This window comes from Balaenoptera borealis, assembly GCF_965194805.1.
Source record: "Balaenoptera borealis genome assembly, chromosome: 16".
Taxonomy (NCBI): domain Eukaryota; kingdom Metazoa; phylum Chordata; class Mammalia; order Artiodactyla; family Balaenopteridae; genus Balaenoptera; species Balaenoptera borealis.
Genome location: NC_138872.1, coordinates 40,406,772 through 40,434,460, shown reverse-complemented (window position 1 = coordinate 40,434,460; position 27,689 = coordinate 40,406,772). Strand labels below are relative to the sequence as shown.

General features: G+C 44.5%; 2 protein-coding genes across 3 annotated transcripts in view; one reads left to right on the top strand and one right to left on the bottom strand.

Moving 5' to 3' along the window:
• The window catches only part of TASP1 (taspase 1), a 378,792-nt gene that overhangs the window by 308,020 nt on the left and 43,083 nt on the right, over positions 1–27,689 (top strand). The window lies entirely within an intron of this gene.
• The window catches only part of ISM1 (isthmin 1), an 81,564-nt gene continuing 61,957 nt past the window's right edge, over positions 8,083–27,689 (bottom strand). The window contains exons 4-6 of the mRNA XM_082359133.1: positions 22,406–22,549; positions 18,441–18,530; positions 8,083–12,679 (exon numbers count right to left, since the gene is read on the bottom strand). Coding sequence (XP_082215259.1) covers positions 12,162–12,679; positions 18,441–18,530; positions 22,406–22,549 — 752 coding nt within the window. The 3' untranslated portion in view covers positions 8,083–12,161. The remainder of the gene's footprint in view (positions 12,680–18,440; positions 18,531–22,405; positions 22,550–27,689) is intronic.

Here is a 27,689-nt window from a genome sequence, read left to right as displayed (position 1 = left end):
CTTCTTTCTCAGGTTCCGTTAGGTGTAAGTTTAGATTGTTTATTTGAGAATTTTCTTGTTTCTTGAGGTAGGCTTGTATTGCTATAAACTTCCCTCTTAGAACTGCTTTTGCTGCATCCCATAGGTTTTGGATCGTTGTGTTTTCATTGTCATTTGTCTCTAGGTATTTTTTGATTTCCTCTTTGATTTCTTCAGTGATCTCTTGGTTATTTAATAACGTATTGTTTAGCCTCCATGTGTTTGTGTTTTTTACGTTTTTTTCCCTGTAATTGATTTCTAGTCTCAGAGTGTTGGGGTCAGAAAAGATGCTTGATATGATTTCACTTTTCTTAAATTTGCTGAGGTTTGATTTGTGACCCAAGATGTGCTCTATCCTGGAGCAAGTTCCATGCGCACTTAAGAAGAAAGTGTAATATGCTGTTTTTGGATGGAATGTCCTACAAATATCAATTAAATGTATGTGGCCTACTGTGTCATTTAAAGCTTGTGTTTCCTTATTAATTTTCTGTTTGGATGATGTGTCCATTGGTGTAAGTGAGGCGTTAATGTCCCCCACTATGATTGTGTTACTGTCAATTTCCTCTTTTATAGCTGTTAGCAGTTGCCATATGTATTGAGGTGCTCCTATGTTGGGTGCATATATATTTATAATTGTTATATCTTCCTCTTGGATTGATCCCTTGATCATTATGTAGTGTCCTTCCTTGTCTCTTGTAATATTCTTTATTTTAAAGCCTATTTTATCTGATATGTGTATTGTTACTCCAGCTTTCTTTTGATTTCCATTTGCATGGAATATCTTTTTCCATCCCCTCACTTTCAGTCTGTATGTGTCCCTAGGTCTGAAGTGGATCTCTTGTAGACAGCATATATATATGGGTCATATTTTTGTAACCATTCTGTGAGCCTGTGTGTTTTTGTTGGAACATTTAATCCATTCACGTTTAAGGTAATTATCGATATGTATGTTCCTATGACCATTTTATTAATTGTTTTGGGTTTGTTTTTGTAGGTCCTTTTCTTCTCTTGTGTTTCCCACTTACAGAAGTTCCTTTAGCATTTGTTGTAGAGCTGGTTTGGTGATGCTGAATTCTCTTAGCTTTTGCTTGTCTGTAAAGCTTTTGATTTCTCCATCGAATCCGAGTGAGATCTTTGCCGGTTAGAGTAATCTTGGTTGTAGGTTCTTCCCTTTCATCACTTTAAGTATATCATGCCACTCCCTTCTGGCTTGTAGCCTTCTGCTGAGAAATCAGCTGTTAACCTTATGGGAGTTTCCTTGTATGATATTTGTTGTTTTTCCCTTGCTGCTTTCAATAAATTTTCTTTGTCTTTAATTTTTGCCATTTTGATTACTATGTGCCTCGGTATGTTTCTCCTTTGGTTTATCCTACATGGGACTCTCTGCGCTTCCTGGACTTGGGTAGCTATTTCCTTTCCCATGTTAGGGAAGTTTTCAACTATAATCTCTTCAAATATTTTCTCGGGTCCTTTCTCTCTCTCTTCTCCTTCTGGGACCCTATAATGCAAATGTTGCTACGTTTCATGTTGTCCCAGCAGTCTCTTAGCCTGTCTTCATTTCTTTCCATTCTTTTTTCTTTATTCTGTTCCACAGCAGTGAATTCCACCATTCTGTCTTCCAGGTCACTTATCCGTTCTTCTGCCTCAGTTATTCTGCTATTGATTCCTTCTAGTGTAGTTTTCATTTCAGCTACTGTATTGTTCATCTCTGTTTGTTTGTTCTTTAATTCTTCTAGGTCTTTGTTAAACATTTCTTGCATCTTCTCGATCTTTGCCTCCATTCTTTTCCCGAGGTCCTGGATCATCTTCACTATCATTTTTCTGAATTCTTTTTCTGGAAGGTTGCCTATCTCCACTTTGTTTAGTTGTTTTTCTGGGGTTTTATCTTGTTCCTTCATCTGGTACATAGCCCTCTGCCTTTTCATCTTGTCTGTCTTTCTGTGAATGTGTTTTTTTCCACAGGCTGCAGGATTGTAGTTCTTCTTGCTTCTGCTGTCTGCCCTCTGGTGGATGAGGCTATCTAAGAAGCTTGTGCAAGTTTCCTGATGGGAGGGACTGGTGGTGGTTAGAGCTGGCTGTTGCTCTGATGGGCAGAGCTCAGTAAAACTTTAATTGGCTTGTCTGCTGATAGGTGGGGTTGGGTTCCCTCCCTGTTGGTTGTTTGGCCTGAGGCGACCCAACACTGGAGCCTACACGGGCTCTTTGGTGGGGCTAATGGCGGACTCTGGGAGGGCTCACGCCAAGGAGTACTTCCCAGAACTTCTGCTGCCAGTGTCCTTGTCCCCACGCTGAGACACAGCCACCCCCCACCTCTGGAGGAGACCCTCCAACACTAGCAGGTAGGTCTGGTTCAGTCTCCTATGGGGTCACTGCTCCTTCTCCCTGGGTCCCGATGCGCACACTACTTTGTGTGTGCCCTCCAAGAGTGGAGTCTCTGTTTCCCCCAGTCCTCTTGAAGTCCTGCAATCAAATCCCGCTAGCCTTCAAAGTGTGATTCTCTAGGAAATCCTCCTCCTGTTGCCGGACCCCCAGGTTGGGAAGCCTGACGTGGGGCTCAGAACCTTCACTCCAGTGGGTGGACTTCTGTGGTATAAGTGTTGTCCAGTTTGTGAGTCTCCCACACAGCAGTTATGGGATTTGATTTTATTGGGATTGTGCCCCCCCCATCATCTCACTGTGGCTTCTCCTTTGTCTTTGAATGTGGGGTGTCTTTTTTGGTGAGTTCCAGTGTCTTCCTGTTGATGATTGTTCAGCAGTTAGTTGTGATTCTGGTGCTCTCGCAAGAGGGAGTGAGAGCACGTCCTTCTACTCTGCCATCTTGAACCAATCTCAGTAATTAGTTTTAAATATGTCACATATACAGAAAATAAAGTAACAGTTGTGCTTTACCCAATACTCAGATTTAACCAGTATTAGCATTTTGCCATATGTACATATACATGTTTTAGGTTATATATATGGTTTTATATTAGGTTTCTTTTTTAAAAAAGAAATAAAATATTATCTGTAAAGTTTCTCTCCTTCCCCACCCACTCACTGTCAGCCATCCCCAGAGGTAACTGTTATCTTGAGGTTGGTTGTTAGTCCTCCCATGAATAATTAAAACTTTAATTCACTGTGTCAGTGTCCAGTCATAATACAGTATTGTTTTGTGAATTTTTAAATGATTGAAGACTGTATAATACTTTCATATCCATTTGCAATTTCCTTTTATACACAATATATTTTTATGACACATCTGTGAGCCTATGCCTAGCTCTAGATCATTTAATAGGTGGATGGTATTCTATCCTATGAATGTAACATGGTGTATTTGTTCATTCCTCTGTTGGTGAGTGAACAATTTTACTTATTTCTAAGTTTTTAAAAAAAATTTATTATTGTTTTTGGTTGCATTGGGTCTTTGTTGCTGAGCAAGGACTTTCTCTAGTTGTGGCGAGTGGGGGTTACTCTTCATTGTGGTGCATGGGCTTCTCATTGCTGTGGCTTCTCTTGTTGTGGAGCATGGGCTCTAGGCACGTGGGTTTCAGTAGTTGTGGCACTCAGGCTCAGTAGTTCTGGTTCCTGGGCTCTAGAGCATAGGCTCAGTAGTTGTGGCACACGGGCTTAGTTGCACCACAGCATGTGGGATCTTCCCGGACCAGGGCTCGAACCCATGTCCCCTGCATTGGCAGGCAGATTCTTAACCACTGTGCCACCAGGGAAGTCCCTCTTATTTTTGATAATAGAAAAAAGGCCCTCAGGAGGGAAATTAGTGAATTTTGCTACATTTCAGCTTCAACTCTACTAGGTATAGTCAAATTATTCTCCAGTTTACATCAACACAAGCAGAGGTGAAAAAGAGTTTCTGTTTTCACACCCTCTTGCCAACACTTGGTATTATCAGACTTGTTTTCCTAAATAAAATGTGGCAACTCTGGCTTGTTAGTTACAGTCACCGTGGTTAATCATGTCCTCATCTGTCCCCATAGCACCTATCACAATGTATTATAGTCATCTGAGTTAGTCACCCCCACAGGACAGGGTTCCTGTCTGTCTTTTTTTTTTTGTATATCCAGTAGGTACCCAGCAGGTGAATGGTGACTGGCACACACTTACTTAGTGTTCAGTACACATGTGTTGACTTAAATATGAGAATAAAGAGATCAAAGAACAGAACAGAACCTTCAAACACTCCTGGATAGAGTGTCAACCAATGTAACCACTTTGGAAAACCCTGGGGCAGTATCTGCTAGATTGTGCATGTCCTCTGACCTACCCATTTCACTTCCAATAGAAATGTTGTGTGTGTGAGCCCCAAAGACACACCCTGGAGTGTTCATAGCAGCACTATTTGTAAGAGCTCTAAACCAGCCACCACCCACATGCCCACCCATGGTAGAACGGTTAAATAGACATGTGCCATACTTGGCAGCGATGGGCAAGCAAGACCTAGAGCTGCAAGGAGCAATGTGGGAAAATCTCACAATACGATGTGGAGCAAAAGGTGACAGATCTCAAGGAGCATATGCTGTGTGATTCCACTGACTTGAAGTTCAAAATCAGGCAAAACTAATCTAGTGCAGAAGTTGTGATACTGATTACTTTTGGTGGGAAGTGGGTACTGACTGGAAGGGGACAGAGTGCTGGTAATATTTTATTTATTTATTTTATATTGGCGTAAAATTTACATACGATGAAATTCAATTTTCTTAAGTGCACAATTCAGTGAGCTTTGACAAATGCATACAGTGGTGTAGCTACCACCATAGACAACACTTAGAACATTTCTATCATCCCCGAAAGCCTCTCATGAGCCTTATGCTCCATTTCTTGACCTTTGTCACAGTGTTGGTTACATGTGGTTGTTCACTTTATGAAAATTCACTGAGCCGTGCACTTATGATATGTGTGCATTTTTTTCTGAATGCATGCTTTATTGTAATAGTGTTCACAGAGCATCTTTAACATAAGATTGGCTACAAAAATGGCAATTGGCTGCAAGATGGCCAACTGGGTGGCAGAGGGGTTGGGAGAGGAGCAGTCAGGAAGGTGACTGGGCTGTGCAGTGTAGAAAAAGCAGTGAAAGGGAAACAGTGCGTCTGCAGTTTTATCTCAAGCTTTAGCTTCTTACCTTTGCTGCTGGTGAGTGGTGAACCAGCCTTTATATTTCTAGCACTGGATCACTGCCCTCCTCCTTTTTTTTTTTTCTCTTTATAATATCCGGTAATAGTAGGAGGGAGAACTCAACGCTGGCTCAGAGGCAGGCTTCTTCCTGACTCAGAGGAGTCCCCAGGAAAGGGGACTTGAAATGTTCCTCTCAGAAAGTTCTACCCTCCACAGCCAATCAGCATAGGACACCTTGCTCTCTTTTGACTGGAGGAATCCTGGTCATGTGACTTTAAGTCATGAGGTCTTTGGAAATCTCTTCTTGGTCTTGTCTGGACAGGACCCAGCCATCCCTGAGGGGAGATTGGAAGGCTCTGTGGGGTCAGGAGCATCAATGGTGTGGGTCTCTCCAATCCCCTGTTTGTGAAGATCCCACCTTAGTTACATTAATAACAGGGACAGTGAGTTATTTCAGAGGTTCCAAACAGACTTTCATCCTGGGTTTTTCTTTTCTTTTCTTTTCTCTTGCCTTTCCCCTTCTCCATTTGTTCAGCTCTCCAAAGATTAAAAAAAGAAAAAAAAAAAAACCCAACCCCCCAAACAAACCAAAAACACAGCCAAGCGGGGTCTAAAAGGGGTTACAGCTAACCAAATAGAAACTCCCTGGCTAATGGTGTAAAATTTTAAAATGGTGCTTTTCAAGATCTGCTACCATTCCCGGTCACTAAAGAATTAAAAGTTTACTTTACTGACTGTTCTCTTCCATAGCAAATAAACCTAACATTTAGCCATGACCTTTGTGAAAAAATAACTTAGGAACTTGCATAGAAAAGAGAATTCCTCTTTCTTTTTTAAAAGTCAGCCTTGAAAATTTTATATCCTTTGAGTCATATTCTTGAAGCAATTGGCTGATTAGTTCAAGAAATGTTACCTTCCCAATTCAAACATGACATTTTGAAAATCATCCATGAATTACATACCTCGGGAATGAAAGGCTTTTCTGTGCCATTTAAAAGTTGTTTTTTTTTTTTTTTCATTTTAAGGGCAATCATGAATATCTATAAGGGCACATTTATGACTCCCAGAACAGATAGAAAATTAGCAAAGTCATAAAATTTTTACCCAGCTTTGCTATTGCAGCTGTATCTCAATCCAGTCTCCCACCAATTCCCCTGCCACTAAAATGGTTAAGGATGATGTTATTTTTGCCATTACAGGCAAGGCACTGGTCTTTGTATGTTGGCTTTCTAAATCTCTACATGAAGGTCTGGAAAAAAAAGGATCTGTTCTTCTGGTTCAACAAAAAGTTGCTGGTCCCATAAATTTGTTCCTGACAAGTCTTACCTTCTGGTCCCGGAAAATGCCCCTCTTCTTCTAATCTCATAGAGTAAACCAATGTTAATACTCAGAAAATCAACTGGCTGTAAGCTTTCTGCCTTCATTTACACTACTGTATTCAGGATATGTAGACATGGATGTATGTTTCTGTGTATACCCACCCAGTAATTACTGAGGCAAGCCTTTAATTTGTCTGAAACCGTGCAGGCATAATGGTGACAACCCACACATTTTTCCATTGGAAACTGTAAATGGATGACAAAGAAAGAACCCAGGCCACCCCCCACCCCCTGTCCCTTCCTGGGAAGCTTTTTCATGACTCTTTGTCCATCAGGCCAGAATCAACTCAATGCTCATGGGCTGTTGATCACTGTCGCTCAGGTAATTAGAACAGTGAGACTCCAAGTGTGGTCCTTAGAGCAGAACTGGTCTTTAGTCAGCAAGGAGATGAAGTCAAAAATTAAGAAAAGACGTTCAGAAATGTTTAGAGGTATTTGGTGGAATCCTTTTCTGCCTGTTGAACCTAATCATAAAAACTGGGGGTTTATCTTCATTTTGTAAAAACTAAATGGAATTGAAATCTAATAGAGTTTCTATCTCTGGCCAGGCTGAGAGTGAATTTTCTCTTTTAGAAGAGCTGTCAGCAACACAAAACGTCGTCTCACATGAGCTCGATGGCAATAATATTATTATACACTTATATTTGAATAATGAACTTATATTTGAATATTAAAGCACGAAATGATGTCTTGGTTTGGGACCACTCCGAAGCAGATCCAGAGAGAAGGATCTGGGCAAGTAGCTTATTTGGGGGACAATTCCAGTGAGCGACAGTAGGGGAGTGGGGAGAAAAGACAGGGAAGGGAAGGAGGCCAGTAATTGGCGTGTTAGCAAGCAGGTCCCCACTGAGGGTGGCAGGACCTCAGTCTCACTGGGAACTCGGGAATGGTATAAAACACGCTTCAGAATTGCCCCACTCGAGGGATGAGAGAGATGGGGTATTCATCCACCAAGGTCCTGTTAAGCCTCCTGGGAGGCACTGTTTACTCCCTGGCACTTCAGCCCCATCTGTGAGACCTGCGTGGCCCCTGGTTAGACAAAACCATCAGGGAAGGACTTGCAGGAGCTGCCAGTTGAAAGTTGAGCCGGTCTAAATGAGATGAGAAGGATCGCTCCCTTTGATCACTAACTTTGGGCCCATCCAGAACCCCTTTCACTAGCTTTCTCTCTTGCCTTGTGTAATTAATTAGTTGGTGGTCTACCTATGTGGCAGAGACTGATCGGGTGCTCACACAGCCGATCTCTGCTTCCTGGGCCCCCAACTGGACTCCATTTCCCAGTCTCCCTTGTAGAAGAGTGTGGCATGAAACAGCTGTACTTCCCTGGGCCACCTATATAAGTCATTGCCCATATTCTCCCTGCTCTTTACTCCTTAAGCCTCCTGGAATAGAGATGACCCGCAGGGCACCTTAGAAAGTCAAGCCTTGAAGATGGAAAGTTTGCGTCCTTGGGTCATCACTTAGAGGAGAGCCACTTGACCAGAAACATACCTTTAGAGGTTTTTGTGTTAAGCCATTGTGATTTTGAGGCTTATCTATTACAGCATCTAGCATTACTTTAAATAATGCAACATACACGTGTGATCAAATAATTTATTTTTCTTGATATCACTTACCATTATTTCAGATTATGTACTTATTTATTTATCAGCCGTCTCCCCTCCACCAGGAAAACTTGGATTTGTACACTGCTGTATCTCTGGCATCTAGAACAATGCCTGGCAACTAGTATACGCTCAATAAATATTTCTCCAATGACTCAACACCGACGCACATGGTACATGACAGGCCCTATGCTAGGAACTTCATATCTCTTATTTTATTTTCTGAACAACTGTGTGGGGAAACTGGAATATACACAGGCTGATTAACTTATCCAGTGGTACCCAGCAGGCAACTGAGGGAGCCAGGATTGGAATCTAGGCAGTCTGACTCAACCCTCAAATTCTTCCGCCCTCTGTACCTTGCCTGACGACATCTGCCAGGTACAGAGCAAGGGGCTGGGGGTGTAGAAAGCATGAGACATGGTACCTGCCCTTCAGGTCGACCCAACAGGCGACAGTTGGCGTGGGGCTTGAGTGCAGCAGGGAAAACAGACCAGTCTCATTCTTATCCATGGAGCAGGCTATCTTCTAGAAAGTTAGGCTCTGCTACTCAGCCAACCTGAGCAAGGGCTCAGATACAGGATCCAAACCCTCTTATGGAATATGAGAGAACTGAGCAGACTATATAGAGCTAAAGCCAGATCCACTGTCACCAACGCGAGACACGTAAAGGGTGGTGCAGGGACATTTGGTGGATTTGAACAATTGGAGCAAAGGCAGAGTGAGTCGGAGGCAAAATCCTGATCCTGTGTGTTGGGAAGAATTAGGAAGAGAGTTGAGTAGAGGGTAAGGTTAAGAACACGGTCTTCAACCAGCTTTGCCATGTACAGAGCCTTATGACTTGGGCAGGTTAGAAGACTTTGTTGGGCTTCTTTTGCCTTATCTGTAAAATGGATGTAACTTGCTTGCCTCCCATGGTAAAGTGATTAGCACAGAGGCACAAAGTGTGTGCTCAGGAAGGGTGGCTGGTATCGTACCTATTCTTTGATCCTTGCTCCCGGGTCTTAGGGTGGGGAAATCTATCCCCTGGCCACTGAGATACAAAGATGGAAAGGCTTGGAGACTAATTATGGTGGATAATAATTGAATGGGGTGAGGAGGATGCCCAGCTCTTCTGGGGCCCTGCCCTCATCCTTCCCATGTGCGGCCACTAGAGGGCCTTGGCTTCTCTGTCTGCCACTATTGGCTTGCTCAGACGTGGCACCTGAGAGGCCCAGTGGGTCACTAGAAAAAGGGATCTCTTTCCAAGGAGCAGCAAAGGAGCAAAGCATTCGATGAGAGGCATCTGTAGAGCAGTTGCTGAGGGGGTCCTATTAACAGGTGCTGCAGGTGAGGGGGCAGACAGCCTACTCTGCAGTGGGCAAAGTTGGCCCTTGCTCACATGATCCCCTTTCCATGAAGGAATTACCCAGGGTTACCCTGGGGCTGGCTTGGGGCCCTATAGTAAATGAGATACATCTGCATAGAGGCAGGTTATAGTTCAGCAAATTTCCGGAGGGGTGGCACCGTCTGGATGATGGATGGGAAGCTAGCGGTGTTCTCAGTAGGCCAAGAGCCCAGGAGCCCTCTCCAGCTCCCAATTCACCCCACCTTCCAACTCTCAGTTAGTTATGTCAGGAAGGTCTTAAATAAAGAGGCAAATAGCCCATTGGAAACATGGCTCATATCAGTCATTCTCACTGTATTAGGAAACAGCTTTAATTTTCCATGCTAAATCCTTAGCAAAGACACCTTAGACACAACTCCATAACTTGCTGTTCTTGTCCCTCTGGCTCATCACTGTAAACATCCCAGTTTTTGGAAAACACCAAGCTCTTGCGTAGTTCCTTGCCTTTGCCCATACTGTTTTCTTACTCCAAATGCATCTACTTGCCCTCCCTCTTCTCTGCTTTGTGAAATACCACTCCTCCATTAGGTCTAGCAGGTACTTCCCTGATTCCTGCCTCTATTTTCCCAGAGTACTTTCCACTTACCCTTTATAGAACACTTATCAGAGGGGGTTATTGCTGTACATTTTTGTCTCTCCTGCTCACTAAAATGAGCTTCTCATGTGATTCATCTCCAGCTCTGCTTGAATACCTGTCCTGACAGGGTACTCACCATCCCAAAGGCAATGCATTCCATTACAACCAACTCTCTTGGCAAAAATGGTATTCCTATTATTAGGAACCAAATCTGCTTCCCTGATACACGGACCTACCGATTTTCTCCCTACCAGTTCAGTTGCCTAAACTTCCTTCAGGTGTGAATAAGGATTCTCATTCCATAGTTAGAAATAGGTCTTAAATATAAATATCCTGAGAGTGAGCAATACATGGATAACTCATTCTAAAGTGTAAATGACTGATAAGAGCTTTTCCATTAAAACAAGATTTTATTATGAGAACCTAAGGGTAGGCTGATATAGTAGATAGAGCACTGGACTAGGAAATGAAGAATAGATCCAATGTGATCTGTTTTTTTCTGAGCTTTGGTTTCCTCATCTGGAAATGGAATAATTTGCACAATGAGGAGTTCTACTTATTACTGTAATTGCAGAATTTTGTCTGGAAGCAGTCCCACTCACCTGGGCTGTCTTAAGCCTTTGCTCTGGCTTGGATTTCTTAGCTCTTTCTTAGCTCTGGGTGGGCAAAAAGTTGCATGTGTATCAATGAGCTCTAGCCTCCTGGGGGCAGGGTTGATATTCTTGGTGCCAAAGATGCTATGACTTATACCACCCACCATCACATCAATCAATGAGCCTTTTATTCTACCTGGTTTGAACCTTCCTCTCCCCTGCCTTGAAGCCCTGCTTTACCAGGGCTATTTATGGAATTCGTATCATAAATATTTGCAGGTAACACATTTACTGTAGGTAACATATTTTATTATGATTTTATTATGTAATCTCTTTTCCTGGAGTTTTGCAAGTAAAGATTGCATAAGAACCAACTTTTTATTTGTCCTAAGTTCCACCCTACAGAACCAGGCCATATTACAATTGCTTGATGCACAAGACTCAGTGACTCAATAAATACTTTACAAAAATAATGTATTTTTTTTCTTTCTTAAAACATAAAAAAATTAGGTTTTCCTAGACTTGAGTTCCTCTCCTTGTTTTTATATTTATTTACTGAGACTATATTGTGGAGAAAAAAATTGTTAAGCTGGTATTAAAATAAAATAGATGAAATGAAGTTCATGATTTCTCCCCATTTGTTTTGCATTTTTTCTTTGGAAAAGTGCTACTCCTTGTTTTTATGTCTGACCTTCCTGTAGCCTTCTGAACCTATTAAGGCATGAGCAGAAATTCTATTCTGGGGTCTTTTAGTAGAATCATAGCATTGTGTTAATATTGGCCTTTGTTTTAAAGTCCATTTAAAACCAGGCCTCAGATTTTCTCCTAAAATACCCATTTGCCCCCCACTCCCTACCCAGGCTGAGGCAAGGGCATTTTGGAAGCTGAGACTTCATCAAGGTACCTCACTGGCTAACTAACACTTGGTTTCAGGTGGGTGTTTCCTTGTTTTGATATCTTTCTGTTGAATTCTTTATTTTTAAAGAAGTCATTACTACAAAATTCCCTTTCTCTTCCATCTCCCTAAGCCCCTTTCTGAACTCTCACGGAAGTGATTAAATAGTTTCACGATGACAACTCCAGAGAAAAGGTGACGTATAAGTCACATTCATATTAAATAAGTTATATATAAAAACTGCTTATCACGTTTACAACTTCATTCTCTTTGCCCCTTTGCTTCTCTCGGAAACGCTGGATCCGGGGTGTGAGTTGAATCCCACCTGCTATGACCTCCAGGTTCTTCTTCCAGCTTCTTTCTCCCCATCCTCCTGAGGACATCCCCCCTAGGAAGAGTTCCAAGGAAGCCGTTGGCATTGAAGAGGCAACGGTGGCTTCAGATGGCAGTCACAAGGGCCTGGCGCACACCCTTAGTGTAACTTATGACAAATACTCACATGGTATATGTACATATACATGTATGCGGGTAAGAGGGACTCTGTGCCAGGTGGCGGATCAGTGCAGTGTGTTTGTGTCATGAACAACAGAGGTGGTGTCTCTTTAATACTCTCTGGCCTCTTGAAACTGCTTGATATAATCTTCGTCCGAGGGGCTCTCTGTGCACTTCTGTCCGTTGTTGGGAGGCCGGGCCTCGTTATACCTGCTCCAGTCGCCCTTGCAGATAATCCAGGGCAGGATGTCCACTTTGTAGTGGAGCTCCGCTGAGAACTCAGTGCTGATGAGATTGGGCGTCCCCGCCCCTTTGCCCCTGGTGATGAGCTGCATGTTGTCGCCATAGCAACAGTGCTGGGCGGCCAGTGTGGTGCTCTCCAGGGACAGCATGGAGCGAATGCAGTACCGGGCCGTGGGCTTGTAGATCTCCAGCTTCTCCTTGGGCCCGCTGGCATCCTTCCAGCGGAAGTCCTTGCGCTTGATGCGGTCGAAGATGTCGGCCGTGCTGTAGGCCACCTCGGTGGGGTAGGAGCAGGGGCAGCTGGGCAGGTCGTTGATCACCTTGTGCATGTACTTCTTTAGGAACTCGCTCTTGCAGCTCATCCAGCGCTCACAGCTGTCCGTGTCTGAAACGGGCCAGAGAAACCCTCTGATCGCATGCAAAACCGGCTGCCTGACGACTTTAAAGTCAACCTCTCCCTTCCCTGACTGGCAGCCCCTGGAACCCCCCAGGCCATGGGTGAACACGATCATGGCCCTTGAACTTGGGAACTTTGTTCTCGGCCCCACCAACTCCTTAATTTATATTATGAAAACTTTTCACGTACACAGAAAAGTGGAGAGGATATACGTATACAATGACTACCCAGATGCCATCACCTAGACTTAATCATCACTGTATTTCCCTCATTAAAATTTTTTGTGGAAAGATATGATATTATTACCCCTAAGTTTTAGTAGGCGGCTACAAAAAAAGGAGGATAATTAAACCATATTTTCCATGTTTTCCTAGATAACCGTAACCCCATTTTCACCCATAACAAAACGAACAATAATTCAGAGGGCCATTTTGAATCTCCTCTCTAAATAAGCGATGAGTGGCAGAAAATGCCTCAAAGGGATATTTGTAGGACTAAGTTTTATTTCTGCCACTCACTGACTGGTTTAAACTAGGCTAGTGGCCTAACCTCTTAACCTTAGGCAGGAAAGAGTTAACAACTGTTACATGCAAATCCCTATGATAAGAGGTCTCAAAGAGGAAGAGGCTGGTGGGCCCTGCTTTTAGGGAATTTAATATTTAGGCCAGAGGACACTGACCTGTAGACTTTGAGCCAGAACCTGCCCAAAGAGGTGTGTAGTGTTTGGCCTTACAGTATTAAAAAATGTTGAATTAATTGCCAACGTTTAAGAATTATGTGATTCCACTTATTAATGTAGATTCCTGGTTTCATTTGAAAAATCCAAAGATAGGTTGACGTCAGTCCTGCATTGCCTTGTGAACAGGTAACCAGTGACCACTTCTTGGTCAAGACAGGAGGTCCCCAGTTCACCACAGTCCCTACCTGATCCCGTCACTCATGGGTGTTCGCTCTTTGTCCCTTAGTCATGAGAGTTCAGGACCTCTGATTTAGTGAATGTCTCAGTTTGTGTTTTCCCAGACCCTGAGACAAAGATGCCAGTGAAAATGGTTCTTTGGGAAGTGATTCTGGGAAACACCAACAGGGAGCAGGGAGGTGGGACAGGGAAGGAAGGGTGGCAATATGGGATGTGGATCAAACAAGTAACCACTGTAGAAACTGCAGCATCTTCCCTTTGGACCTGGGAAACCCATCCAGTGACAGGGTGGAACTTTACCCAAGCCCCGTGATTTTGGGAAACAGCCAAGGTTAAGACTTTCCCCCACCCTTGTGCATTCTGGAAAACCACTTACTGTAAGAACCCTCTTCCCCGCAGGACTTGATAAGACTCACAGCTGCCGCCTTGTTTACCTATGACAAAACCAGACACAGACCCTCCAGATTCCCTTTCTTGGTCTCATAAATGATTAGCTAAACTGCTCATTCCCAATCAGAACAAAACGCATCCCAACTAAACTTTAGTTAATATTCTCCCCTTCTTTCAGGCCCCTGAACTTTTTTTTTTTAACTTTTTATTTTGTATTGGAGTATAGCCAATTAACAATGTTGTGATAGTTTCAGGTGCACAGCAAAGTGACTCAGCCATACATATACATGTATCCATTCTCCCCCAGACTCCCCTCCCATCCAGGCTGCCACATAACATTGAACAGAATTCCCTGTGCTCTACAGAAGGTCCTTGCTGGTTGCCCTTTTTAAATATAGCAGTGTGTACATGTCAACCCCAAGCTCCCTAACTAGCCCTTTCCTCCACCCTTCCGCCCCTGTAACCATAAGTTCATTCTATAAAATTCTGTGAGTCCGTTTCTGTTTTGTAAATACGTTCATTTGTATCATTTCTTTTTAGATTCCGCATGTAAGCGATATCATATTATATTTCTCAAGCCCCTGAACTTTGACCTACCCTCTGCCTGGGCCAGCATATAGCCTCTCCTTAGGGGTCCCTACTGAAAATAGGCTGGTCTCAAGGCAGAACATTCTCTGATGCCCTATCTGATCTCACCAGCCTTCCATCCCACTATCTCACGTGGGGTTCTTCTAGCCTTATTTACTCCTCTGTAAAAGAAAACCCTTTTGCCTAACGCTTGAGATGCTTGCAGGCCTATAGACACAGTGTTTTCTCTATTGCAAATAGGCCCTTTCCCTTTTGCAATAATCCTTTGAATACAGTCTTTGAAGAGAGATGTTTTATTTTATTTGGCGGGAATCTGGGTATTATCCACCAGTTCCCATCAATCACTGATAGGGGGCTGCTCCTGGACTTCTGGATGACTGTGGATTCATGGGCTGGTGGCTCTGGGGGCCAGAGCACACTGTCAGGCAAAGAACCACAGGGGCTGCTGGGGTGTAGGGACGTGGTGTGGGCAGTGGCAGGTTTCCCATCGCGTGTGGCTCAGGAAGTTGCAGCAGGTAAGATGAGCCATATCTAAGGCCGTCCACCATGGTGGAATGTGGGGTGGGTTAAGGGGGCCAAAGCAAAAAGTCCCACCGGTGCTAAAAAGTGTCACTTCTATCAGTGCAAGTCAGGGGGTGCTTCAAGGGGTGTGTGACACCGGGCTGGCCCTGGGGCTCTTCAGGGCTGCATGGTGCCCACAAGTGTCCTGCTCAGAGCTCCTGCAAGGAAGCCTGCTGGGGGCACTTTGCTGCCTGGTGGCCTCCAGCTGTAGCCGCTGTGGATCTGCGTGGTTTTCACATCCACGTTGTGCTCCCCCGGGGCTGCTCTTGGTTGATGACTGAGCCTAGCGCGGTTGCTGCCCAACGGGGGACCCCTTTGTCAGGCAGCCTTTGCTGGGGGTCCCCGTTGGCATGGCCGAGACTTTCTCAAGCTGCTCTGAGGCTCTTGCTTCCCAGTCCTCCTTCCTTCCCTCCCTCCCTTTGCGGGGGTCAGGCCTGCATCTTGGTCTGAAAGCCTTCCCTGCCTACTCCTGCTTCTTCCCCTCTATCCTTCCCAGGCGCTTCCCCAGTGAATCTCTTGAATGTCCAGTCCCATCTCAGAAGGCTGGACCTGACTCAGACTACATACAAGAGCAGAGATGGGGCCGGGCGAGGGGAGGGCCATCCAGGTTGGTATTAAGTGTGCAAACCACAGTTAAGCAGAAGAAGTCTGGGGGCAGGGTGCATGTTCAGTTTCCCTGGAGCAGAGGCTATAGGGAAGGAAGGTTGCTAGTGTCAGGTCATGGGGTCTTCAGTGTGGTTTAGGCTAATTTCAGAGGGCACTAGGGAACCACTGAAGGTTTCTGAGTGACGGTGAGCTCTTCACTGAGCTATGCAGTAGGAAGAAAGATTCAGTGCTGATGCCAGTTGTAAGAGCCCAGGTGAGATACTCTGGGAGGAAACAGCGGGTGGGATCAAGAGTAGTCGGGGAGGTAGGGCTGCCAGGCCTTGGTGGGCTTGGGGGGAAGGGAGGAAGGTATCAGAAGTGACTCTCCAGCTCTGACCCAGGTGCCTGGGAGGCTGGTGGTGTCATGAGTGAAAATCAAACGGTTGGGCTCGGGGGGCAGCTTTCAGGGGTGCTCAGGTTTCTCTTGAGGGATATGGGAAAGAGAGAGCTGGGGCACCTCCCAGGAGCTCGGAAAGGCCTGGCCTAAGATGAAACACCTGGGCTCTTGTGCCAGACTGCCTGGGATCGAATCCCAACTCAAGTATTTAGTGGCTCTGTGACCCTGAGCAAGGTATTCTACCTCACTGTGCTTCAGTTTTCTCATCTCTAAACTGGGTATAAAAATTGCACCGATCTCAAAAAGTGCAATGAGGATTAAACCAGAGGGAAAGCGGGGAGTACACAGAACAGGGCTGAGGATGCTGCCTGTGGGGATGGGCTGAGTGCTATGATTCCACCCCTGAGAGCCCCTGACTGGGCAGTTGCTTAGAGATTGGAGGGTCCATCCTGGGAAGTGTGTGTCTGCAAAGCCAGTGGGGGTCTCCCTCAGAGGGCTGGGTTTTCAGAAACAAAATTCAGTGAGGCCCCAGAAAATAGCTTTGTATTTTTCCTCCAGAGTAGAAGGTCATCATAATTCATGTACAGGACATAGGTCCTTTGACTTATTTTTTAATCAAATTTACATGGAGTATTCAGTGTGAATGTTCTCAATGCTTTACAAGTATTAACTCATTTCACTCTACAATAGGTCTAGGAGGTAGGCACCATTACCTTAGACCATTTTACAGATCAGAAAACTGAGGCAGAAGTTGGTTAAGAAACTTGACCTTGTGCTAGTCAAGCTTTTCTCATCTCTGCTGGGCATCTTCCATTTGTCTTCTACATCCTTAGTCCACATTTTTCCTTGCCATGGAAGGCTGCCCTGTATGCACCAGATCTGTGGGCTCCCTGAGCCCTGGTTTCTAATTGGGGTGAGCCAATGGGAGGACCGGGTCAGGGACCAGAGGGAGGGAGGAGCGAAGTCAGGGTATTGTTCCCGAGGCTCCTCCCTCACTGTTACAGGTTGGCTACCTCCTTCTGGGAGCCGGAAGTGCTGTCAGGCAGCCCTCTCTACACAGTGGTTCTGGGAACCACTCCTTCCCCTGGTCGCTTCAGGCCAGTGGGTGGTAAGGGCTCCCCATGCTCGCCAGCCCCAGGGTTCTGTACAAGCCCTTCTTGGTTTCCATCCACCTGCTCACACCTTTGCCAAAAGGCCCTCATCAAATGCTCCTCTATTACCTGATCTGCGTGTGAGCCTTGTCTGCCCCTGCCCAGAACCTGCCTGACCCGCCATCCCCCCTCATCCCTGTGTGTCCTCAGCTGCCCATTGGGCGCAGCTGGTCCCATCCCCTGTGAAAGGGCAAATAGCTGCCTGCCTGTGGGGTGAGATATGGGGAGGCCTGAGACGCTCTCTTCCCCAAAAGCCCATCTTGTTGTTTTATCATTTTATGCAAAATTCCCGCAAGTAGTCTTTAATTTTTTTTTTTTTTTGGTCAAATGCATTGTGTGTGCAGAAGGCTTCTGCTAATGGCGTTTTGGTTGCATGTGAAGGACTGTGATGGAAACCCCGGGTAACAGAATTTCCAAACTGACTCCAGTGTGGCTGAGGAGGGCAGAGTGAAGAGGTGAGGAAAGGGTTTTGGGGGGTCGCAAAAAGAAATGGGGCAGAAGGAGTCTTACCGCTCTGTAATATAGAATTACATCCAGAAACAGGTGGAGCTATTTTTATTCAGCAAGCTTTCCCCTTGCTGAGTAGACACTTTCAATTTTGTTTGGTCCCCGTTCATTGTAATTGCTCTAGCATTTTCTAGCAGATGAGTAGCAGGGTGTACCAAAGTGTTACGAAAGATTCACGTGGCGGGGAGTGAGATGGGGGAGGCATAATGTCGAGAAAGTTCCCGTTCTCTTCCTTCCTCCCCCCACCCCCCCCGTCCTTCTGCTGGAAAACTGACATCACCATATCTTGATTTTACTGGGGACACTCGGTGAGAGTTGGGAGAAGAGATGCCCTGAGGCTCGAGGCCCGAGTGTGGACGGATCCCAAGCTAGGGGCAGGGCGTCCCGCCTGCATGCTATGGATACTGCGTGGCTGGCGGGGCAGATACATCAGGGCTGCTGGGCTCTGTCTGGTGCAGGAGGAATGGGGCGGCTGCTCTCTCTTGCTTGGTGTATATTCAGCGAGCAAGAAGTATGCTTAGAAAATTGGACCCCGTAAGAGGAAAACGAAACATTTAAATGGATCCAAGGATGGCACGGCAAAGGCAGAAGGAATCTCCAAAATGCTAGATCAATATTTGGATGGAAAAGAAAAAAACCAAAAACTTTCCTTACCAACTTCGAACAGTTTGGTGGCATTAAACTCTTCACTTCCCGCAAGCAGACTCACTTCAGTGGCAGCTGTCCTGAAGGTGTCTTCGATTCCTAAACACAGACAGGAGCTCATTTTCCCTAGTTATATGGAAAAAGTCAGCCCTCCCCCCCCCCCCCCGCCCTACTGGCAAATAAAAAAAACAAATACACTTGAATAAAGCCTTTTTTGTATTCATTACTACTCATGGGCAGAAACTTGCCAACAGAGGAAACAGTAAAAAGCAGGTAGAGAGCATAAAATATATTAAAACCCCAGATACCATTTGCAGCATGAAATCAGATCCAAATGTGCCTGAATGTGCCTAAGGAACTCATTCCTTGGGCCTAGGAATGGGATTTTGGGTGGTGCAGGACACACGTCAGGATGGCTGTCTATCTAGAGGTGTCAGGATGGCAAACTAAACTAGAGGCTGTAGAGCGTAGTGGTTAACAACTTGTCTCATGGTCAACACCCGTCTTAAGGACTGACTCACTGGGTCCAAATCATTACTAGCTGTGTGACCTTGGGCAAGCCCTGGAATATCTGTGTGACTCAGTTTTCACATCTGTAAATGGGGAGGACCAATGACCCACCTCATAGTGCTGAATGAGTTAAATGAGTTATGTGTAAAGAAGGCACATAGAGTACCAAGTGGTAAGTGCTGGCTGACATTTTCCCCTTGAATATTTGTCTAGTTCATTTTGAGGATGCAGCCGTCCATAGCCAAAGACCTGATCTCTCATATGCTGGGACTTATAGCATTGCTGATGAGGTTTCAAAAAGAATAAGCTGGGGGAGCGATGAATTGGGAGTTTGGGATTAGCAGATGCAAACTATTATATATAGAATGGATAAACAACAAGGTCTTACTGTGTAGCACAGGGAACTATATTCAATATCCTGTGATAAACCATAATGGAAAAGAATATGAAAAAGAATGTATATATATATATGTATAACTGAGTCACTTTGCTGTACAGCAGAAGTTAACACAACATTGTAAATCAACTATACTTGAATGAAATAAACTTTTTTAAAACCCCCAAATTCAACATTTAAAAAAAAGAATAACCTGGGCTTGTTATTACTTGCTCTGAGCGACTGAACCTAGCTTGCCTCAAACTTCCTGGCTCCCTCCCCTCCTCAAATGACCACCCCCACCCAGGCTTCCTTTGCAAACAGGAATCCCCTGTAAATGGGGGCAGTCAGGAGAGGAAGGAGCGTGGAACGTGGATTATTTGTTGGAGAACCTTGACTGTCTTGCTAAGCATGAGTTGATTTCCTTTAAGGGGCTCTCTCTGGTTTTATGTGAGGCCCCTAGCACTTATTTGTATGGTCAGCCTAAGGGACAAACTTTTACAGTGTAATCACTGCCAGGCCAGGGAGATGGCCTGTCCCATGAGTTTTTCCAGTAGAGCTGAGAGTCAAGACACCAAAAGAGGAAAGAGATCCTGCAAAAGGAGATCCTTCATGTTCAAGGGAGCCCTGAAAAGCTGGAGGAGTCAAGAACAGAAAGGCAGAAAGGATGGAAGGAGGGCAAGTTCAGATGAGAAGAAAAGGTATGAACAGGGCTGCTGGCCACTCTGCTCTCAGTGGTGAGAGAAAACGAGAAGGAAACATTCAAAATGGCGGCAGGGAAGATACCTGCTATCAAGATATCTAGGTCTACTGCTTTAGGTCTGGGTGCCAGCTCTGGGAGAGAAAGCAATAAGCAAGCCCGCCCAAGCCCTGACATTAAATGCTGTCTGTATTCACCTGTGGCTGAGCCCGATACCCTTCCGCTTGACAGAGGTGTAAGAGTCTAATGGTTAAGAACATGGATTCTGGAATCAGACTGCCTGGATTCAAATCCCAGCTGGACCACTTGCTGCCTGTGTGACTCTAGGCAAGTTAGCCTGTGTGCCCCAGTTTCCACAGCTGCCAAATGAGTACCATCATCAATAGCTAGTTCATGAGGTTATTGTGAGGATTAGATGAAGTAACACATGCAAAGACCTTAGAAATTTGCTTGATACTTAAATATTCAAAAAGTCCTACTCTTCATGAACCTCGGTATCATCTTTTTCCCTTCTTCATCTTCCCAATCTTCACCTTCATCTTTATCTTCATTTTCGTTTGTTTCATCTTATCTTCATCATCATCTTCTTCTTCTTCCCCTCCTTCTCTTCTTCATTTCTTCCTGCCTTCCTCCTCTTCTCCCTTCTCATATTATTATTATTTATTGGTTTATTTCTACCCATTCAAATCCCATCCCACCAGACTTGACCGGAAAGATCAGGACAAGCATCTTGATGGTTGTTCCACTTTTGGAAATCCACCTGCATGGCTGACGGGGGCTAGAACTGCCTCTTCTCATACCATCAGCCCTGTTTTCTGCATACACCCCTTTGCTATCACACACATTGCCAATCTGATCTTCTCTCTCTGCAGAAATCCCTTTGCTCTTCCAATTTTTTGTTCTAAATCTCAGCCTGAGAGATTTAGAACAGAGTTTCTAGGGGTAGAAAAAGGAAGTCTGGGGTGTGGGGATCAAATGTTCTGCCTCTGAAATTTCTTTCGGAGGAAGCCATCTGGAGTGTGTGATTTCTTGGAAGAGCCTGAGATAGTATTTTAGGCTGGTTTTCTACCTGACCATGGGGAACACATGGTAGATGGAAAACTATAGACCAGGAGTTGGTAAACTTTTATGTAAAGGGTCAGAAAGTAACTATTTTAGGCTTTGTGGTTCACATATGGTCTTTTTTTATTGAAGTATAGTTGATTCACAATGTTGTGTTAGTTTCAGATGTATAGCAAAATGATTCAGATACATATGCATGTGTGTATATATATATATATATATATATATATATATATATATATATATATATATATATAATTTTCCATTATAGGTTATTACAAGATATTGAATATAATTCCCTGTGCTATACAGTAGGTCCTGTTGTTTATCTATTTTATATATAGTAGTTTGTATCTGTTAATGCCAAATTCCTAATTTATCCCTCCCTCCCTGTTGGTAACTGTAAGTTTGCTTTCTGTGTCTCCGAGTCTATTTTTGTTTTGTAAATAAGTTCATTTCACATACGGGCTTGGTTGCATATTCCTCCTCCTCTCTCTCTTTTTCCTCTTCCTCCTTCCTCATAACCCTTTAAAAACGTGTGGGCCATACTGACATGGGCCGTGGTTTGATAACTACTGCTATAGACACTATTATTTTTCACGCCAATATGGCCTCTCACCAAGTTTGTAATTAGTTAAGTTTTTAAAACACTGACAATGCAGTTTAAAGTGATACTTAACTGCCAAATTGCCCCAATTTTCTCCCTCTAGAGCCTTCAGCAACTCTCAGGCTAACACATGGTTTTTCTGTAGACGGCCATTAAGCCTCTGGTCCTGGCTTTCTTATTAGACCATGAACGCTTGTCTTCATGTCTCTTTAAGGTACAACCCATCCCACATCAAAGGCTCAAATTAACCAGAGTCCCTCCTTTAAATTAAGTACATGGTGGCATTGTCTTCTAAGTCACAGTTACTGCAATTGTGTATAAGGCTCAGAAAATCCATCTTTTCATCCACTAAGCTCATTACTCGTCTCTTGTCCCAGTCTGGTCAGAATTCTTAGGAAAATGGTTGCCCTGTAAGAAGTCAATTTCTATAAGTTTTTAAATATAAACTAAAAGCTTCCCCAGACTCACAGATATAGAGAACAAATTAGTGGTTACCAGTGTGGGGGGGGGAGGGACAATATAGGGGTGTGGGGGTGGTAGGTACAAACTATTGGGTATAAGCTAAGCTACAGGGATGTATTGTATACAACATGCGGAATATAGCTAATATTTTGTAATAACTGTAAATGGAGTGTAACCCTTAAAAATTGTATAAAAAGATAAAAAAAAAAAAAAAAAGCTGCCCTTGAATGTGGAGCCACACCCCTGCGTAAACCCACCTGGGCAGTTTGGACGGTCACACGTCCTAGATTCCGTTGCAGTGCACGCGTAGCCACAAGACCTGGTCCGTTTCTGGTTGCCGTTCCCACAGGTGACGCTGCAAACAGACCAGAGACTCCAGTCTCCCTCACCGTCTGTGGAATCTGGAACAGAACCAGGGAGGTGGTCACCAGCCTTGGCCAAAGAGTCCCCAAATCTCCCCCATTGAACTGCCAGCCAACTGTCCATTTCTGACGTTCCCACCGTTAGAGGAGGCCAGATGCCAGCTGGAGTTGAAAGCCTATGGCTCCAGGGTTCATTTTAGGGATTAGCTTAGTAATGGCAGGGACTCTGTCTGAGGTTTTGGGCACATGGCCAGGGCCTGCCCCCTAGAAGGTGCCCAGTAAGTGCTTGTTGAGAATGTGTACATTCACAGAGTGTGGAGCCATGGAATAATATGGTAGGGATTTTCCAAAATGACCACCATCAGTTCCTTCATACACAAAGAGAGGAGTCACATGAAGGGCCCCCAAAACACTACACATGGGAATGAAGCCTTCTTGGACCTTCCAGGCACTTCTCAGTGGACAGCTGAACTCAGCTGATGCCACTGGCAGTAGAAGAGATGCCCAGTGGGGCCCCACCTGAACTCCTGGGCCACAGAATCATGAGAAATAATACACTGCTGATGTTTTAGTCACCAAGTTTTGGAATGGTTTGTTATGCAGCAGTAGATAACTGATACATAATGGTAAAGCTAGAAATGGTCCTTGAGGTCATCACTCAACATCCATTCAACAAATACTGAGCCCCTCCCTATTATGTGCCAGGCACAAATCAGGGTATGTGAGATATATCATTAAATAAAGCTTTCAAAGATCTCTGCACTGTGGTACTAATATTTTTGTGAGAAGATTCAGACAATAATCAATAAACACAAAAAAATGAGTAAATTATACAATATATCAGAAATCGATGAGTGGTATGGAAAAAGGAGAAGTGGACCAGACTAGGGGGGCCTGGGAGTGTGAGAGCCGTGAGACAGGTTGGTATGTTATCTAGACTAACTTCCTCTTTTTAAAAGTAAGGAAATTAAGTCCTGGAGTGCTTGGGTGACCCATTCAAGGTCATAAGGGTAAGAGGAAGGAAAGCTTGGGCCCTAGTGCTAAATCTTTGATCTCTAAAGCTTGACCCTTTCTGCAGCATCTCCCCTCTGAACTACTTTTTCTTGCTTTATCCAAATCTTCCTCCAGACTTGGGGCCTCTGCCAGGGCCAGGCACAGAGCCCCAGACATGTGCCTTGCAGGGAAGGGGTCCGCTCTGCTCAGAACAGGTCTCGGTGATCATTATTATGAAGGCCTGGCAAGAATGCAGTCCACACATGTTTCTACCTGAACCGTGGGCCCCGTGCCAGGCTCCCAGGCCGTTGTTTACACGGTGATCACTCAGAATGCCACTCAGGCAAACCCAGGGCCACCGAGTCTCAGCCCATCATGCAGAGTTGGTGGGGGGATTCCTGGTCCTCTTCCCTAACCCAGAGCCAAGAGTCTGCTCACACCTCACCTGCTCCCAGGGGCCCCATCTGTTTCTCCCCACTTCCCCAAAGGGATTTTTCCAAACTTTGATTTCCTTCTAAGACATGGTTTTCCAACCACAGGGCCAAGCAGATGTTTGAAACTACTGCCTCTTGTGAGGGAGGTGGGCCTGCTTCCCCCATCAGCTGCCTCCGTCTCTCCCATCTCCTCCTGGGCATCAACGCAGTGGAACTGGACAGACCGCTGAGGAGAGGGCCGTGGCTACTCCCTCCCAGACCTCTTGGTAAACTCTCCGAGAACACGAGGGATGTTCCTGGAACAATCACAGGATAGCACTCCTGTCAGCCGGTGTATCCATGTGTAGCAGGTTATACGCTCACGTGAACACACTCAGGGCCTCCTGTGTGAATCACCTGTACCAGATTTTGTAAAAGGGAACAACCACCAGACCAAAAAGTCACCAGTAAAGATGGTACTGTTTTTAGACTCATAAGAAGGGGGCAGTGGGTCAGTCGGAAAAAGCTGATTAAATCACACAGGTAGAGTCCATGTCACCTGTGGGGTGGGTACTGGCCTAAGACATGATCCAGTGATGCCAAGAGGTGTCCTGCTTGGCTCAGTAGAAGCAACGGGGCCTCAACCGTCTAGAAATTTCTGGCGACCTTTCCTCCCTGTTGAAATAATTTTGGGAAATATCATCCCTGAACTTTGAGATTTTAGCATTAAACATACCATTTTGGAATCTCTGCCGGAGGTAATTTCTTGTTTTGGTTTCTTGGATCTGAATTACTGAATGCTAATACTGTGTCTGATGATGTGAAAAATGACTTCCATAATTCTTCTCCCTGTATCCACCCCGTTGGTTACTACCTTTTCACACCAACCCTAGTCTGGGCCATGTGACTTGCTCTGGCCAATGAGAAAATAGCAAATATAATGCAAACAGAGGCTAGAAAAGTGCTTGTGCATTAGGGCTTGCCTTCTCACTGTAGAGAAGTCTTCCACCACCACATGAAGAGCCCGGACTAGCATCCTGGAGGGTGAGGGACCAGAAGGAGAGAGGCCCAGATATCCCAGCACCCCACGCTGTCCAGCTAGGACCACATCATTGTGAATGAAGCCATGCTAAACTGTGCAGCCCCAGCCAAGCCAGCCCTGGGCAGAAGAACAGTCCAGACAATCTGCAGACTCTTGAGAGAGAAGACATTTGTTCTTTTAAGCCACTAAGTTTTAGGGGCGGTTTCTAAAGCAGCAAAAGCTAACTGTCACAAATACACTATAACAACCCTCCCTATGCTATGCTCTCTGGATGGCTAGCAGACCCTGGAACTGTGACGGATTTATTACTTCACTAAGTGGCTATCTCTGTGTCTTTATTTTATTTTATTTATTTAAAAAAATTTTTTTTCTTTTTAAAGATCCAAATCACATTTAATGAGATTAAAAACTACTAAACCTGAGGTTTATTTATTTTTTTAATGGATAGGATTAATGGCAGATTCAACACGGCAAAAAAAAAAAAAAAGATTGGTAAACTTTAAGACATAACAATAGAAACTATCCAAAATGAAACAGGGAGAAAAAGATGGATTAAAATGAACAGAGCACTGATGAATTGTGGAACAACCTAAAGCATCCAAATACACATGTAATTATAGTCCCCAAAGTGGGAGGGCAGGGGTGGAAGTGGGGGTAATAGAAAAAATATTTGAAGAAATAATGGCCCCAAATTTCCCAAATATAATGGAAACTGTAGACCCACAGATCCAAGAAATGCAACAAATCCCTGGCACAAGAAACATGAAAAAGACCACACCAAGGCCATGTCTTTATTTTAAATGCTCACAAAGCCATTTATTTTCCAAACATTTTAAAATACTGGTCCCCCAAAGTTAGGCACAGAACATGTATACAGCCATGTGGCTGATCATTTCTATTGGGCTAGCAACGAAGTGAAACAACCTCTTGGGGAAAAGTGGGCACGTCAGCCCATTCTCTGGAAGCGTCTGTAGCATACAGCCCCCAATGAACACCCCATCCAAGCCCCTCCTCATGGGGATTTCTATTTGTTTAATGTGTTTGCAGGAGAGAAAGGGAATTTCTGACTGGGAGACAAAGCTTTGAGGGCAGTATTCCTTTCTGCTATAATAAAATAAGCCTGTTCTCATTGGCTCACCTACCAGGGCATCACTCAGAGCAGAAGATGAACTTGAGCAGCAGTAATTACAAAGATGACAACAAAGACAGCAGAAAACAGTCCTTGTGAACATTTACATGGTGCTTGGACAGCCCCTATCTGTGACATCAAAGAGCTTGGTGAGGGCAGAGAACAATCCACAGGGCAGTGGGCTGAGGGCCGGGTTACAGGGATGTTGTTTGAAATTTTAAAGTGGTCATTATATACTTTCAGGGCACTAGAGTTCTGTGGGCCAGTTATAGTGTTTGGACAACTGAAGTGACTTGGGTCTTGGCTCGGCCACTGGAAAGCCTCTACCTTAATCCTAGATGATAGTGGCTGCCAGTTATTGAGGGCCTGCCTTAACCAGTTCCTCTGTCTACACACCCTGATTGAACTCCTATAACAATCCTGCAAGGTAGATAGAAACACTCTCCTTTTATGGATAAGGAAACTGAGGCTTAGAGAGGTTAAGGTACTTGGTTAAGGTCACACAGCTCAAACTTGGCAGAGCTGTGAGTAGATATGAGATCTGCCTGCTCTGGCCATATCCTGTTCTATATCCTGATATTCCAGGAACTTTGATTCCGGCCCCAGCAGCCCTTTCTTAAGATACTCACTTATGTGGCCATAATTTAACATTACAAAGAAAAACCCTTGCAAAAAATCACTGTGGGATCTATTAAAATAAGGCCATGACCCATCAGAGAATTGCAAAGAACTGAGTCCCAGCCCAGTTACACTAAGCCGTGTCCATCTGATTTCATTATGCAGGTTATTCAGAGCAATCTGGGGAATGGTATACTACTATTTGAAAGAAAAATATTTATTTGGACTCTTTCTTTGCCCTGGATGATACCTTAAGTATCTCAAACACATACGGTCCAAAGTTGAGCTGACTCAATCACAAATTAGGTCTAACTATCTTCTGTTGTGTATTTTATAATTTATTCTACAGATGCTGTTACATTCTACTTATTCATCTAGGATTTTTTGAAATACTCTTTGGCCACAGACATTTACAGTCTTATTAAAAATCCTACCTTCAAATATTTGAGATCGACATCTTCCACTAAGCCCAGTTCCTGTGACAATTGTAGCTGGTCTCAGACGAGGCAGCAAGTCCTCAGGTTCAGTGACGTGCACTGCTTTGCCACTGCATGGACCTCACCTTCCTGGGCTGTATATTCTCTCCTTGTATCCTCCACAGCACCCGACACAGGGATAAATACTTAGAAATTGCTCTATACTTTCTCGTTGATTGAAATAAAAGAGGACTTAGCTCATCTGATGCTGTAAAGAATTCTGGAAATCACATGTTCCCTGTGAGTCAGACTGAGAAGCAGTAATTATTCATCCATGTTGCAAATGCTACTGAGTGACCGTAGCGTGTGAGCTACACACCTACGGTCTCGCTTCTAAAAGTGTGGTCCGAGGGCCAGCAGTGTCAGCTTCACCGGGGCTCCCGGCCCTTTCCGGCATCTACGGCTTCAGAAGCTGCCTTTACCAAGAGCCCCAGGTGATTTGTGTGCACATAAAAGTCTGAGAAGCACTGCTTTAGAGGTATCATAAGGGACAAGATTTTCTTTATAA